We start from the raw sequence: 17,064 nt of genomic DNA, 5'->3' as shown, positions 1-17,064 counted from the left end.
GTCCAGAGTCCTTAACATGACTTGCAATGTGGCTGACTTGGCACTGACTACCATCTGTCTTTTGCCCCCAGCATCCTGGTCTGCTTTGAGTTCTTAGCTGAAGCCAGTCCCTCACTTCAGGTCCTTGGTGTATACTAACCCTCTGACTGTGATACTCTTCCTACCACCCCCCTTTCAGGTCTCAATTTGAGGGTCATCTCCTAGGGGAGCCTCCTCTGAGCTCTCAGACTAGGTTAGCGCCTTCAGAGTCCAGCTGCAACTCATCTCTGCTGGCATGCTTTCTTCCCCCCCCCCATATTTATTTATTTTTTGCCACGCCACAAGGCTTGCGGGATCTCAGTTCCCCAGCTAGGGACTGAACTCGGGCCACGACAGTGGAAGCCCGGAGTCTTAACCACTAGGGAACTCCCTCCATGTTTAATTTTTTTTTAATTTGTAGGAATAACTATTTAGTTTTCACCTATGAAATGAAGTTGCACCATTTAATTAAACGTGATAAAAATATTTCTTTTAAAAACTTTAATCATAAACTTTGTAAACATGAAAAATACCTTGAGTACACCACTGATTTTTGCTAGTCATTGTCCTGTTTCTTTCCATGACACTTTTTAGAACACTGTCTTCCTTTGCGTTCCACCTCAGTGTAAGCTTCTCTTTCTCCATCTGCCTCTACAACTTCCTCTTTCCTGTTCTGCTGTTTTTTTGTCTCATCTCTTAAATGCTGTTTTCTGTGTGATGCTTTCTTTAGCCCTTTTCCCACTAGGCTTCTCATGTATCCCCACTGTACTTAATACATTCTGTTAAAGAATGTTATCACATTGTATCAAGTGAGTTTGATTCTGAACTCTCCCAAAGTCTGGGATTGGCTTAATCCTGAGAGATCAACCCACTGCACTTTTGTTCTTGTACTCATCACACCTGCACTGTTTGATGTCCAGCTCCATGAGGTAAGGGGCTATGTCTATCTTGTTTGCTAATATCCTGTATGCCAGGCATGGTGCCTGACAGAGTTGCTCAAAGAATATCTTTAAATGGACTAATGAATATGAATATAGAAACTAACCCACAATTTATTCTTACATCTGTTTCCTGGGATCAGCCCAAATTCTAGTCAGATCAAGAAAAATTTACTAGTCATTTTCCCTAACTGGCCTCCCTGCCTTCCATCTCCCTGCCATCTATCCAATAGCCTGCAACCACAGTAACATTAAAAAAAAAAAAGTCTGATTGTGTTCCCTTCCCCAAGTCTCTATCTCGTCATTACCAACGGAATATAGTCAAAGCTCCTCGGCTTGGGTTCAAGGCTTTGGCCCTGATCTCCTTTTTCAAACCTCTGTGGGTTTATTTATTAAGTGCTTATTATATGCCAAGCACTGGCCTGGTCACTGAGGAGTTCACAAACTAGTTGGGAACACAGGTACATAGATAAACTTTAATAGGGCGTGATCAGCTCTATTACAGGGTCTGAGAGCACACAGTTTCAGACAATGGATCATAAAATGTTAGATTTTTGCCCTCTGCAGGTTCACAAGTTCAGTGTAGAACTGCATGTCCAAAACGGTGGCTACCAGCCACATTTCAAGTGCTGAACAGCCACACGAAGCTAGTGTAGTGGCTGTCATACTGGACCACGGAGCATAGGCCATTTCAGTCATCCATGGCAGGGGGTTACCTAAAGGTGCTTTAAGGAGAGCAAGGAGCATCTCCCATACGCACAGGCTGTGGGGCTATAGCTACCAGTCTCCCGACCCAATTCTCCCACTCCCACTGCTGCCCTCAACCCCCAACAGACACACCTTGGCTGGGGTGTATTTTGTTTTGTTTTGTTTTTTGCGGTACGTGGGCCTCTCACTGCTGTGGCCTCTCCCGTTGCGGAGCACAGGCTCCGGACGCGCAGGCTCAGCGGCCATCGCTCACGGGCCCAGCCGCTCCGCGGCATGTGGGATCTTCCCCGACCGGGGCACAAACCCGCGTCCCCTGCATCGGCAGGCGGACTCTCAACCACTGCGCCACCAGGGAAGCCCGGCTGGGGTGTATTTTGAAGTAGTACGCGCTCCCAAGACGGATAATGTATGAAAGTACTTTTGTAAATTATTAAGTGATGCAAAAATGTGATATAATAAATAGGTCCAGTTCTTGCTTTCATCACAGCTTTGGTCACTTCAAGCAAATTCTAGCTCTTTTCTCGAACTTCTCCCATCCCCCAAATTTATGCTAAAGGGTTTTGAAAAGTATCTGTTACACACAGGCAGCATTTATACCAGGTAAAAATCCAGATTATACCTACCTTGGTGCTTTTACAAGCCATCCATCCAGCACCCTACTTCACCACCCGCCTTTTACTCTCACTTTCCCTAGAAAGGAAGGACACAAATTAAGATTTCCAAAACAAAAAAACATTTATTTTGAGATTTGAGAATAATGGGAAAATTAAGTAATGGGAATTGGACCCTCATCGGGATCTTCTGGGAAATCGGAAGCACCATCCTCTTCTGGAGCTCTGTGCTTCTCCAGTTTAGCAATCAATTCTTTCGCTGGATTGAAGACGCCATTGGTCTGCTGGTCACAGACATAGCAGCGCGGGGTGGTGCGGAAATGCTGCAGGGCACAGCTCTCGCAGAAATAATGCCTGCACTTGGTGACAACTGGGTTTTGGAAGGTCTGGCGACAGATGAAACACTTGAATGGTATTTCCTCCTCATCACTTCCCACTTCATAGTTTTCATCCTCATAGACACCATAGCGACCCTCATCAAGCTCACGTTCGATCTGCCACCCATGCTTGTAATCTGAACGGTCATGAAGGAATTTGCAGCTGTCTCCGAAGCCGCAAAAGCCAGTCTCCTTGTAGTCCTTACAAATGTCGGGCTGGTAATCCCAGCGCACGGTGGCACGCAGATGCTCGGGAGCTCGGATGGGGCCCTTCCTCACCATCCCGGAGGAAGCATTGCCCATAGACGTATCCTTAGGCTTCATGTATTTCTGATAATTATTGATTCCCCGATAGATCTTGTCATCTTCCTTGCCCTTCAGCTCCTCCTGGATCTTCTGGCTGCGCTCAAAGATGGCTTGCGCGTCACGTTCCTTCTCTGTGTCTAGTTCGTAGACAGCAGTCGCCCCCATATCTTCTGGCCCCACGGGTTTCGCCGAGCGAGTGGACTTATACACCACGCCGAGGCTCTCGGGCTCGTTCTCCCCCTCCCCCTCTCCGCTACTCAGGTCGCCGTAAGCCGCATTCTGTTTACCACTGCCACGGGTTTTCTGTATCATCGGATTGTGGGTCGCCCGCTTCTTTTCCGGGCGGATCACAGTGTTGCCTTCGTCACTGCTGCTGCTGTCTCCGGACTCTCGTTTGCAGACCGGGCGCTTTCTGCGGCCTGCAGCCCCTTTTCGCACAGGCTTTTTGAAAAAAAAGGTGCACACCTGGTCTGTCGTCTTTCCTGGAGAAAGTTGCTCTGCCATTTTAAGAGTTTCGAGCTCCGAAACGGCTGTGGCCTGCTGGGTGGCGCGGAGCTGCTTCACGTCACTGCACGTCTTGCACTTGACCGCGAGTCGGTGCAAAATCCGCTGCGGAACGATGACTGTGGGAGCAAGAGTGTGCGAGAGCGCAGGCGCGCGCCACGCTTGGGCCCTGCCGCGCTCCGTAGCTTCCTCCGCGTACATGACTCCGCCCCGCCCGTTCGCTGCCGCGGAAGTTACGGGAAAGGGATTGAAGCCGGGTCACCTTTAAGGAGCGTGGAAGGAAGTGTTTGGCCTTGGTAACGGTGTCGCGATGTGGTTCGAGATTCTCCCCGGGATCGCCGTCATGGCCGTGTGCTTATTCATCCCGGGAATGGCCACTGCACGCATCCACAGGTTCACTAACGGGGGCAAGGTAAGGCGGCTTCTCCGGCCCGGCGGCTGACTCCACCGGCTGGCGTTACGAAATGGGCGGTGGGGTCGGGAACCCATTAGAACCCGGAGCCTCTCTCCGAGATGGGGAATACCGAGATCGGCCCTTTTTCTTTTTATTGCCTAAAAGCAGAGGCTTGTGGAACGAAGCCGACGGGAACCGTATTCTACTTTAGCAAGAAACAGCTGGCTGCTAGGTGAAGCGTGGGCAGGAGGGCGGAGTAGAGTTTTGGGGGCTGGAAAGATAGGAGATTGAAAGAGGTAGGTCCAAACTGCTAGGCAGAGGAGAGAGGCGTCGATTAGTCTTGGCCCCACTCCCTCTGACCTCTGGTCTCCTTTCTTGCTGGATTTTGGTTTTAATTTCTCGCATCCATATCTTGGTATCTTCATGTTTTTCACTTTTTTCTAGCCTTTGTTCTGTTTTTGGCTGCGCCGCGCGGCTTTCGGGATCTCAGTTCCCCGACCAGGGGTTGAACCCCGCTCGGGCAGTGAAAGTGCCCAGTCCGAACCACTGGACCTCCAGGAAATTCCCCTTAATTAGGTTTTTTTTACCTTGACATTTTTTTATCCTCCCACTTTCTCTTGCAAGCCTTTAGGAACTTAGGTCATGCTCCTGTTTTTCACATTAGGATTTGTGATTTTCCTCTCTAATTAGTCCTTCACATTATCTCAGAGTATAAATGTACTTACTTTCTGGTTTTGTGATTGTCTTTCACTTGTGATCTACCGCTGTCGTTTCTTCTCACTAGGGTCCCCAAAGGGAACAAGTAGTCATGACTTTAAAAAAAAAAAAGAAAGGAGGAAAGAAAAAAAATGATGCTGGTTAAAATAGAAAGTGTAAGAACTCATGGTTACCATCTTAGCTCTAAAGTTTAGTGGTCCGATTTTATTTAGGATTCTGGTCTTATATTGTTAATTTAGTTTTTATATCAGTGATTCCATTTTTCTGGAATGTCACTTATAAATATCCCTCTATTGGGTCACTCATCTTTGTAAACTACAATAACAATTTCTTTTAATTGTAGGAAAAAAGGGTTGCCCATTATTCATATCAGTGGAATTTGATGGAAAGAGATAGGCGCATCTCTGGAGTTAATCGTTACTATGTATCAAAGGTAAGATGGCTCTGACGCTAGCCCATCTGTCAGGGTTGAGGTGCATTCTGGTTAATGTTTTGCCAAAGGTCTTACAGCAGACTGGGAAAATGCAAACTAAAATAGCACTGTCTTTTACATATTTAATGATCCTTTGCATTTCTTATTATGTGGATCATCTGCTTATATCCTTTCTTGTTCTGTTGTCTTTTTCTTTTTGATTTATAGGGCTTCTTATATATATATTACAGATATTAATCTTTTGTCTCTTTTATATGTGGCAAATATTTTTCTCAGTCTGCTGTCTTTTTTACTTTATGGTGGCTTTCATCAGATAGTTTTTTTTTTAACGTCTTTATTGGAGTATAATTGCTTTACAATGGTGTGTTAGTTTCTGCTTTATAACAAAGTGAATCAGTTATACATATGTTCCCATGTCTCTTCCCTCTTGCATCTCCCTCCCTCCCACCCTCCCTATCCCACCCCTCTAGGTGGTCACAAAGCACCGAGCTGATCAGATAGTTTTTAATCTTGATGTTCAGTTTATCATATTTTTATCGTTCTGGATTTTGGGTTTTATATCTTGTTTACAAATGACTTTTGTACCCAAGATTCTAAAAATATCTTTCTACAGTTTCTCCAAATACCATTAAAGTCTTTTTTACATTTAGTGCTCTGACCTGTCTACAGGTCATTTTGGGGTATAATGTGAAGCAAGGATTTAACTTTAGTTTTCTCCAAGAAACAGCCAGTTGTCACAGTTATCTACATATGGAAAAGTCCATTTTTTATTTGAAATACCACTCTAGTAAACTAAATTTCCATATACACATGGGTCTGTTTCATGAATGCACTCTTCTATACTCCATTGGTTTGCCAGTTCCTGCACCAGTACATTAAAGAATTACTATAATTTTTTATTTGATTGAATCATATGAAACTGCTGTTTTTGTGGGTCAAAAATGGCCAAGCAGGGCTTCCCTGGTGGTGCAGTGGTTGGGAGTCCGCCTGCCGATGCAGGGGTCGCGGGTTCGTGCCCCGGTCCAGGAGGATCCCACGTGCCGCGGAGCGGCTGGGCCCGTGGGCCGTGGCTGCTGGGCCTGCGCGTCCGGAGCCTGTGCTCTGCAATGGGAGGGGCCACAGCGGTGAGAGGCCCGCGTACCGCAAACAAACAAACAAACAAACAAAAAATGGCCAAGCAGTAGCATTTTCATATGGTTCAACTTAATAGTATGTTCTTATATATTGTAGGAGTTCATCCTCATTATTCTTGTAAAAATTTTACTATTTTATACTTTCTCCTTGCTGATTCACCCTTCACAGCAAATCTAGGTAAATATTAATTCCATTTTATAGATTAGAAAACAGAAGGTCAGAGTGATTAAATTATAGTATAAGGACTCAACCTATGTGATCTGCCTCTCAGTATAGTGCTATTTGAGAATCTAATCTGATGAACATGATGATAGATATCTACTCATCTAGAGTGGTATTTCTCAAAGTATGGTTCAAGAATAACCAAAAAAAGGGGGAGTGGGGGAGGAATTCCTTGGCTGTCCAGTGGTTAGGACTCTGAGCTTCCACTGCAAGGGGCAGGGACACGGGGCACGGGTTCGATCCCTGGTTAGGGAACTCAGATCCTGCAAGCCGCACAGCCAAAAAAAAAGAAAAAAAAAGTATGCCATCAGGATCACCTGGCATGTGAGATAAAATACAGATTCCTAGGACCCTGACTGGACCAAATGAATTAGGATTTTTACAAGGTGGCTCCTAGGACTATGCAATTTTAATTTCTCTCAAGGTGATTCTTCCTTCAATTGAAACGGAATACGTGGAATGTGTTATTTTAACACCTGGAAGAAATGTCATCACTGATTACTCTTTTACTTTGTTGTTTCTGAAGTATTTGGTTGTGAACTGAGTAAGATAGAGTGGTCTTCTGAATAGTGTCATGCTTACAGGGCAAGAGTTCTGGAGTTGGGGGTCCCTGAACTTGAATTCTGGCTCTACTGCTTCCTTACTGACTTAAACGAGGGACTTTAAATCTCTCTGAGCCTCCATTTTTTTCACCTGTAAAAAAGTAGAATGGGGCTAATAATATCTTTCCTGATGTTGGCTGTTATTTTATAAAATGGATTTACCTTACTGTCCTCTGACGCTGAGGGTGCTTTGTAGAAGGATCCAGGTGGTAAATAGTTGCTTTACTTTAGTCTTGATTGCAAGTGGAAGGGGGGGTTGTCTTTTCATATAAAGTGGTATGTTTGCTACTGTCAGAAAATGAAAATTAGGAGCCATTATAGGTTATAGGAATCATTGTAGGTTATAGTACATGTACATCTTTGACAGGAACAGAATTCTCACATCATCCTTTTTAAACTGTTTTTCAGGGTTTGGAGAACATTGATTAAGGAAGCATTTTCCTGATTGATGAAAAATAACTCAGTTACGCTTGTCTACCCCTGCTAGACGGTTATGCAGTGTATTGTGTAGCATGCAGTGTATTTTGTAGTGTGTAATAAAAATAAAACAAAAAAGTAAAATCAGAGGTTTTCTTTACTTTTTAGAATGGTACTACACAAGATCAAGCAGTCTACCCAATGTAGCCTTATCACTTTAAAAAAACTAAAGGCAACTGAGGCTTGTAAAATTAGAGACATAATGTACACCAAGTGCCGATCACTGTGCCTGGTGCCTAATGTGTCACAAATGGTAGTTCCTGCTATTGTAATATTACTGAAAACCATTGTTTCTTCAGAGATTGCTAGGAGAATACAGAAAAAGTAGTACTTTGTTTTTTTTCTAGTTCCTTTTCTGGGTGAATCCTATGTGCTTAAAATTCCAGACCGCACCTTCAACTTTCATGCACTCTGTATCCAGCACATAGTATTCACTTAAGTGTTGATTTTTATTTTAGATTGCTGTGTAGAGCAGAAACAACAGTGATTATGTTTATTAAAATGAGTGTACCGACCATTTGAAATAAAGAATTGCATGTTCAGATAAGATGAAGATCTGAAAGGGTGTAACTACTGTGAAGATGGTGATACTCCATGTGTACAGATCAACACCCCAGGTGACCACAGGACCTCTGGGTGAGAAAACTAAGTTATTTGTCATCCCCATCTTTTATTTAGTTTAACATTTGATCTGCTGGTGACCTTAAACACACCTGCACTGTGTAGTTTCCATTGACCTCATCTTACAGGACAGGGCTTACAGAGGAAGGAGGTGGCAGTCCCACTTAGAGGAATACTGTATATTGTGCCACCCTGTGATGATGAAACTGTTTAAGGAAAGCTGTGGTCATGGTTACAAATTTAATACAACCTCTAGTCTTTATTTAGTGCTACACAGGGCTCATTTTGCTGACTGTTATGAGAACTATCTCTGGAAAGGAAGAGAGAGGGCAGGTAGTACAGATAGGAATACAGGAGACTTACTGACAACATTACTAAATTTGTCACTAAATCTATTGATTTTTAGGTCTGTTCTCTGTCCACTGTACCTCTAGGCAGGGCTCATCCACTAGAGGATTCATCCTTAGATGAATGTCAGGGCTGTATAGCGAGGGGCTACAAAGTGACAGAAAATCAGTTGGTCAGGTTTAGCATTAGCGTCCGAATTTTTCACTCCCTTTTTTGTGGCACTTGCTATGAAATTTAGCCTTATTTTTATACTCCACTGCCAGGGAGTAAACCAGATTAAAATGCACACTTTGAAGCTAGAAGACTATAGTGGTGCGTTGTAGCCTGCATTTCTCTTGATTTTTTGAAAGTGCAGTTAGCCAGAAGGGTTTTCTTACAGCAGCTATGACAGATGTGGTCTGGCTGCTGACCTCGGGTCCATTGGTCACCTGCTTTTAAGGCCAGTTGAAAGGATGCTTGGTAAACGATGCCATTCATTTGGTTTTATTTTTTATTTATGTTTATTAAAGTATAGTTGATGTACAGTATTATATAAGTTTCAGGTACACAACAAAGTCACAATTCTTAAAGGTTACTCTCCATTTATAGTTATTATAAGATATTGGCTATATTCCCTGTCCTGTACAATATATCCTTGTAGCTAATTTTATACATATGGCTTTATTCTTTAACTTTTAAAACAGATACTGTATTCACATAGCTCAAAAATCCAACAATATAAGGTATTCAGTGAAAAGACTTGTTCCAGTCCCCTGCCCAGCACCTGCCCCACTGTCACAGTACCCCAAAGGGTCTCTATGCATGTAGAAATACAAACACGTGTTCTTCTGTCTTCTGTGATGGTAACATTTGATACACAGTTTACCTTTATGTCACTTGTTTGGAAGAATGGTTCTTGTTTGAAATTATATCTGTCAGGCTGCCATCATTATTTCTAGGGTGAAATGAAATAGTAGGAAAGAATTTGAAAAAGTTTAGAGGAAGCCATACACATTCAGAAGGGGGTTGGAAGAGGATGGCCCTGCCCTTTGGGAAACACTTTTAAATGAAATATTTATGAAAAAAAAGACAACACTCTAGAATCAGCAATTCCAACTTATATAAGGACCCTTAGACATCTAGTCCAAATTCTGATTCCTCAGATGAGGAAACAAAGGTTCAGCCATGGGAAGCCATCACCTGGCTAGCTAGTAGCAGACCAAGGACTAGAATCTTGGTGTCTAGACTCCCAACCTAGTGTACTTTTAACTGTTCTTTGTGGCTCACTTCAATAAACACTGCTGAGTGAATGCCACATGCCAGGTACTGTGCCCCAGATTTGAATAAGACAGCCTCGCCCTTCTGGAGCTCAGTCCGGAGGACTGCAAGGCAGTTATAGGATGGGGTGGTGAGTGCTATGACAGGGGTCTGCAGAAGGTGCTGTGGGAGCACACAGCTGGGATCTGACCCAACCTTCAGATGGAGGGAAGGGAGAGGGCTTCAGGTAAGTTCCAGGTGATGCCCACACCAAGCGAAGTCTTGAAGGTTGGGGAGCATTTACGAGATAAGCAACTGAGGCGAGAAAGCAGCGCGAGTGTGAGGACACAAACTAGCGTGGCTGTGTGGGAAAGAGCCGCAAGTATTGTGCAGAACTAGAGCAAAGAGTGAGGCAGGAAGGAGAGGGAAGAGGGAGCAGAGAGGCTGGCAGGGCCCAGAACACCAAGGGCCTGGCCCGTCTCCCTTGGGTGTCAGACTTTGTCCAGGGCAGCTGGAAGCCTCTGGGGGCGGCAAGCAGGAGAGTGAGGTGGGGACGTGCATCCATCTGCCGGGCTGCTCTGCAGAGCACGGACTTAAAGACGTGCTTCACTTTTGCCAAGTTTGGAGACGTTTTCACCGTCACGTGGGGAGTCAGGTGAGTTGCTACTGACATCTAGTGGGTAGAGCCTACAGTGCAGGGGCCAGGCCCTCCCAGGACAGTTTTAGGGAGCCCACGATGTCAACACTGCTGAGATCGAGAAATTCTGAAAGCAGCAGGGTCTCCATCAAGCAACACGCCAGGAAGTGTTATTTTTTTTTCGCACGGCTTGCGGGATCTTAGTTCCCCGACCAGGGATCAAACCCGTGCCCCGTGCAGTGGAAGCTCGGAGTCTTAACCACTGGACCGCCAGGGAAGTCCCGAAATGTTGCTGTTTTTTTTTTTTTTTTTTAAATTCCTACTTACTCAGGTCAGGAGTCTATGGGAGTAATTCCCCTTTTCCTCTCGTTCCTCGTTCTCTGTTCATTAGAGTTCAGATCCCAGATTCTCTCTCGGCTCATTTGTAAACCTGAACTTTATCTCATCCCTGGAGGCATTTGTTTTCCCATGGATGTATCCCAACTCACTGCGAGTGACGTGCTTCAAGTCGAGAAGACAACAAACCGTTTCTTTTCTGAAGGGCTGTGGAGACTCGGAACTTTGGGGGAATCAGCACATCAGGAGGCTCGCCGCCTTTAGCTGTGTGACCTCACGCAAGTCACTTCACTGCTCTGAGGCTCAGGTCTCCTCCTATCTTCCAAGGGAAAATAATACGCGCTCGGCACACGTCCCTGGGTATCTGAGATAGTCAGGACATCATGTATGTGGAGTAGTTTGTAACTGGGCAGCCCTGTGCCTGTGGAGGGGATCACTGCTGGCGCTGCAAGCACCCCTGGAACAGCTGTCCAGTCCACTCCCAGGTCGCCCAAAGGCACTTACCTGAACGTGGTAGGAGGACCCTCAGGCCCTCTGCGGAACTAAGTGTAGGTGGCGGCAGCAGTCTTGGGTCCTCTCTTAGAATGAGTGATCACACCTAGGGATTCGCAGAACACCGCAAAAAAGACAACAGACCACACTAACCTCTATAAGGACACGCATTGCTCTAAAGGTGTGTTCTGAGAGCAGAGAGGAAAATGCAGTTTCTTGCCACCGTGAGGACCGAGTGCCTGGTTACCCCTCTCGGCAGACGCGGCCTGCTCTGTTCTAGGAGAAGGTGGTGACCGGATGGGACTGAAGCTGGCCGTCCTCAACAGGGAGCCTTTGGATGGGAGGAGGGTAGAGAGTTAAACACCACTTGGTTTTCAAGATTTCATATCACCCTGATACTTTTGTGACCTGAGAACTCAAATGATTCTACTACACTTTTGTGACACATGAGACACACAGAACGGTTATCGAGGTTTTTCTTTCCCAAGTATGTCGATGCAGATTTTACGTATCTAAAGACACTGGCGTTCAGCTTCTTGGTTTGGGTCCCCGTGTGCTTGTGTAATGCTGCCTTCCTCCACCCCACCTCATCCACACACCCCTGACCCAATATTTCATCTCTGAGGTTTGCATACTCGGGAATATTCTTTTGGGATGTGCTCTTCCTTTGCTTCCCACATGAAGCTGGAGTAGAGCCTGAGCTAGACCCTGAGGGGTTCAGAATGTTCTTATGACCTTCACATATGGGGCACTGTTGATAAAAGATGAGGAAATTTCTGTAAGGAATAAATCCAATGCTATGTTTGCATAATCTTTAATTGCTAAAGGTTTCTTTGGCCTATTTGTGTACCCTCTGTGTCTGATGCTGTTGGGCATAATATACCTCTCCCATCCGCAAAGTCTCTTTAGCAGTGCGGAGCCAAGTCACTGCTTTTGGGATTTCCGCAAATCTTGATTGACGACTAAAGACCTAAGTGTTCTTTTCAGGGCATCACTGAGAAAATGGCCTAGCAGATCTTACTTGTGTAAACCCATGTAACTGGTGCTTTACTAGTTTGAACACATTTTGTTTCATCTGTTGTTCTGTTTCTTGGCAGGCGTCTTCCTAAGTTCCAGAAAACATGGAGAAACCAATTATGATATATGGGCTAGAGCGTAGTCAGGTAATAAAATTGACAAGTATGCAATTTCAGTTATGACCCTAAAGAACTGTAATACCAAAGGCAATAGGAAAAAAGGGAAGGCAATGGAAACACTGAGCATCGCTGCCCCCAAGAAAACAAGAATCTTTCCCGTGTGTTTAGGAGTTTCTTTGGTATACCTGCCTGTCCCCGTGCGTGCCACCTACTGCACGGCTGGAGAGGGTCTCTTTCACTTAGCAGACAGATTTTTTTCTTTCTAGGTTTAATACCCTTTGTTTCTAGAGGCCAGAAAACAGCACAGGCCCCCAGAAGCCCACTCCGGTCTCTCATCTCTAAGAGCCTGGTCTTTGGGGCAAGGTGGGTCAGGTCTCTAGGGCAACTCTGGAGTTTTCATCCGGTGTCTGTTGGGGGCAGCCCAGTGTGGTTATGACCGTGGAACAGAACATCAAGGCATCACCATCGAAAGTCCAGCCATCCGGGAACAGCTCTGCCACAGTACTTGTGTTCTGAGCATGGCACTGTTCAGTGAGGCACTCGCCCTATGGCAGACCTGCATATGCTCAAGCTGGAACGTTCTGAGTGGTCTTCATGACATCATGACTGTCAGGGATCCACCCAACCTGGGACTGACTGGCACAGTACAGTACTCAGGCTGTGTGGCCTTTATGGATGGAGAATGGGCCTCAGTTTAGGAAAGGCCCTGGGCTCCTACCACCTCCTCTCCCTTCTCGGGACAGTCTGGTGGCCTTTTAGACTGGAAGTGAGGTCACTCTGCCACACACTTAGAACCTGCCCCAACCCAAGATACCTTGCTACATTTGACTCACTGGTTCTCTTTTCACGTGAGCACACCTTATCTTCCCAACTACATTGTAGGTGCATTGAGGGTGGGAACCTTGTCTCACTCAGCTTCACTTCACCTGTCCACTTTGCCTGCCACCTGTCCTGCCACCTGTCCACTTTGCAGTACTTAGAAGATATGTGCTGGCTGACTGGGCTCACCTGACAGGAGAACGTCAGCATTTAGCCCGAGCTTCATCGCTGAGAACTGACAGCCCTACTGGACATAGGCAGGGAGGAGGAAAGGCGGGGTGGGAGAGTAAGAAGATAAATAAGGGAAGGGGGTGACGGGGTGAGCATGAGGGTACAAGAGGAGGCGAGAGCAGGAACTGGGAGGGAACTGACATGACTGAAGGGCTACAGGTGGGAAAGAATAGAATCCAAGGCCCAAGGTGTGGCCTCCTTCCTCGTGCGCTGACGTCAATCGCCCCTGCCAGCACCCCCCAACTGCCCTCAATTCAGGAAGGAGCTGACAGCGACGGAAGCAACTCCTCGCTCTAGTGAGCACCGCATCCTGGGTACAAATTCGCCCCACTTCCCATATGCAGGGGGGCAAGTGAGGCCCCTGCCCTCTCCCTCCCCTGGCAGAAGGAAGGAAGCCCGGGAGGCGGGCTCACACGTCTGACCCCGTCTGACCCCGTGTGTCGATGGTCTCCCTGAAGCGGACCGGGCATGCTCCGCGCACTCACCGGGCTGCCGTGAGGGTCTGGAAGGGCTTCGTGGCGGGTCTGGGTCCGCGGGGCACATCTTTGCACGCAGCCTCCACCTTCTTGCAGGGGCCAGGCTGGACCAGGCGCCGTGTGTGTTGGAGAGCGGCTGCCAAAGCTTATTTCCTGCTCCCGTCCTCGGGCCCCACCTGCGCCGCTCAGGGCTCTGTGCCACTTCTCCACACTCAGCTGTGCCGGGAAGGAGGCACCGGAGGAGGGCATGCTTTGGAAGAACCTGTCCTCAGTGCTGCCTGAGAGTTCAAAAGCCCTCTCAACCTGGACAGCCTGGAGGCCAGAATTTGTCGCTTCAGTGAGCGGCCTGGCTGGGGGTAGGAGGTCAAGTTCTGGCCCACCCACTTGCAGCTCCTGCTTCAAAGAGGAGCCTTTCTAATCGTCTGGGAAATCTCTCCTGGCTCCCCCATGCAAACACTTTGTCTTCTAGGAGTTTCTCATCGCTGGCCTGCAAGTCTCTCTCCTCCGGGCAATTAAGAATCCCACTGCCCGCCCTTCCAGGCCAGGTCCTCACCCTGGGCCTCGCACCAATGGCCCCAGGGCTTCTTAGGAGAGGTCTTGCTGCCCCTGCCCACAAAAGCTTGGCATGCAGGAGGCTGGAGCTCTGCTCTTTTGGAATGCATCTACGTAGGGCCTAGTGTTTCCAGTTTCCCCTCTTTCCCCCAGGGAACCCAGGAGGAGGACAGGGTGTGGACCAGGGCCTGTTATGGCACTAGAAGGTTCATGGCAGTTGGTCTGATGGACCTTGTGGGAGTCAGATCAGCAAACAGAACTGACGCCAGTCCTTATCATCAGTCATTTTCGTAGATCAGGAGCCTGTGGGCTCACCAAGGGCAGTGTCCACACGAGTCCTCCTCCTGCTTTGGCTGCTGGGCATCAAGCCTAAACAGTGAGAGCTCAAGACACACCCACCCCTGTTATCCTAGGCACGTTCTCCTAGCTTTGGGGAAGTGACCGGCTCTTTCTGACTGCTGTACTTTTTTTTTTTGCGGTACGCGGGCCTCTCACTGTTGTGGCCTCTCCCGTTGCGGAGCACAGGCTCCGGACGCGCAGGCTCAGCGGCCATGGCTCACGGGCCCAGCCGCTCCGCGGCACGTGGGATCTTCCCGGACCGGGGCACGAACCCGTGTCCCCTGCATTGGCAGGCGGACTCAACCACTGCGCCACCAGGGAAGCCCCTGCTGTACTTTTTGATTCTCCCCGTTATGGTTTGTCTCTTCATCGTCATGATTGTGGTACCTAATGGTTATTGGGCACTGTGGGCAAAGAAAGTCGCCTGCCATTCTAGTAAACAAACAATGTTGCCCACCATCAGGCCAGGGGCCACTGCAGCTGCACCCCCAGCCCAACATGGTGCACCCTGAGGGGAATTCAGAAAGGAGAAAAACGGGATACTGGCTATAGATAGTTAAGGTGCATATCTAAGGAATGATTTCAATGAGCCCAGACTCTGGCATCTTCACATACAGAGAAAAGCACTAAAGTCATGAACTTGAGATGTTTTTTGTGATTAGCAATAATCGTTTGATGTTTGACAACATTTTTTTTTTCAGCAAAAACTCCTATATATCGTGGCTCCTCCCTTACCTCTTCGGAATGGTTCCTCAGAGCTCTCTGAGAGGCTGTCTCATGGGCTGTAGTCCTCAGTAAGGTCCCTGAATAAAACAGAACTTAAAACTTTTAGGTTGTGCTTTTCTTTGCTCCAGTCAACAGCACTTAGAGTGTGCCTGTCCTTGTTTTGAGCGCTCTGCATGAATCGCTTCCTTTCATCTTCTTATCAGCCTTGTGAAGTGATGCCTATCAAGATCCCTATTGTACACGTGAAGCTCAGAGAGGTGAAACAACCCGCCTGAAGTCACAAAGCCAGTGCATGGCAGAGCTGGGGTTTGAAATCCTGTCTGTGATCAGAGTCCGAGTTCCTCCATCTAAGCCACAGTACCTCCCACCCCAGGCCATCCCCAGTCCATCCCTACCTCACTACAACCATCTCAGCAGTCTCTGTGTGTGGGTCCTGGATCTGTGTGTGTCTTCCACGCAGTGAGCTCAGCATTTCATCCTGGATAAAGAGGACACTTAGCAAAGCACTTTCCTTTCTTTATTGGGATTGAGACCAACTGTCTTATGGTAAGAAACCAACCACTCCATATATAAAGCACAGTGGTTAAGGGCAGGGTTTCTGAGACTTAGGGCTTTCATGGATTAAGAGAATTAATAAAATAAAACTGGGTTCTAACACAGGGCCAGTGACTTTTGATTTCACCATTTAAAAGAACACTATTTATACTACTACTACTACTATTAATACTACTAGAAATAATACCTAACCATCATAGAGAGAGGCTATGATGTACCAAGCACTGTTCTCAGTCTTTACGTGAATTATCTGATTTAATCCTCATAAAGAACCCTATTCCATAGGCACTGTTATCCCCGTTTTATAGACAAAGAAACTAAGAAACGTTAAGTAAATTGTCCCTGGGTCTGTGCTGATAACCATTACAATATAAGCTCACCCTTGATTCATAAAAGACATCTTTGAAAAAAAATCAAGCACACAAGGGAGACTCTAACCTCAGAATTTGGGGATAAATATGTAAAAGCTCAGTGAAGTTGGACAGCTCTGGGTTTGAGTTTGGGGCAACTTGTTTAATACTCTCTGTGCCTCTGTTCGACTGTAATGAAAGCACTGACACCTACCTAATGGGGCTATTGTGAGGAGTAAATAAGCCCTTGCCACGGTGACTGGCACATAATAAGGACCCCCAGTACATACCAGCTGCAGGTTTACTATTCCTCCTGGCACAGCCCTGCCAGCCCATCTGCTGGGAGAAGCTGGGTGTGGACAGGACAGCTTGGTCCTGCTTTGCAGGTCAGATTGTTGCTGTGACTGACTATCCCCCTCTCTCACTAACAGAAGCAGTCAGACATTTGGGCTTTACTTCCCATTGGTTGAAATTGGTGTTGCCTTGGCAGCACGTGTAAACATTCTGGCTGGGAATCCTGGGGAAAAGCTGCCCAGAGACTTTCTGAGGCTTCCCGGGCTACTACTGTTCCAGACAAGGATCTGGTCACTCAGGTATCGAGGGTTATTAAGGGTGGGAGGGTTCCACAAAAAGGACCTGCAATTGTTCTCCCCATTCATCGCTCAGACCACAAATTTGGCCCTGGCCCTTCACACCCATTTTGCCCATCAGGCCTCTCATTAGGAAGGGAAGGGGAGAAAAAGAACTAAGAGAGGCAGGTTGGAGGGAT

The 17,064-nt window shown here is 46.9% G+C and overlaps 2 protein-coding genes across 2 annotated transcripts; one reads left to right on the top strand and one right to left on the bottom strand.

The window, feature by feature from the left end:
- Nucleotides 1–2,380: 2,380 nt before the first annotated feature.
- On the bottom strand, nucleotides 2,381–3,574 carry RNF113A (ring finger protein 113A). The gene has a single exon (XM_060001929.1). The coding sequence runs from the start codon at nucleotides 3,460–3,462 to the stop codon at nucleotides 2,431–2,433; it is 1,032 nt and encodes a 343-aa protein (XP_059857912.1). The 5' UTR covers nucleotides 3,463–3,574; the 3' UTR covers nucleotides 2,381–2,430.
- Nucleotides 3,575–3,665: 91 nt separating this feature from the next.
- Nucleotides 3,666–15,481, top strand: NDUFA1 (NADH:ubiquinone oxidoreductase subunit A1). Its single transcript, XM_060001927.1, has 3 exons — nucleotides 3,666–3,874; nucleotides 4,917–5,006; nucleotides 15,366–15,481. Exons 1-3 carry the CDS (start codon nucleotides 3,773–3,775, stop codon nucleotides 15,450–15,452), a joined length of 279 nt encoding a protein of 92 aa, XP_059857910.1. The 5' UTR covers nucleotides 3,666–3,772; the 3' UTR covers nucleotides 15,453–15,481.
- The last annotated feature ends 1,583 nt before the right edge of the window (nucleotides 15,482–17,064 follow it).

The sequence above is a fragment of the Delphinus delphis genome, chromosome X (assembly GCF_949987515.2).
Source record: "Delphinus delphis chromosome X, mDelDel1.2, whole genome shotgun sequence".
Classification (NCBI taxonomy): domain Eukaryota; kingdom Metazoa; phylum Chordata; class Mammalia; order Artiodactyla; family Delphinidae; genus Delphinus; species Delphinus delphis.
The sequence above is the reverse complement of the archived record's forward strand: the minus strand, read 5'-3'. Positions and strand labels throughout refer to the sequence as shown.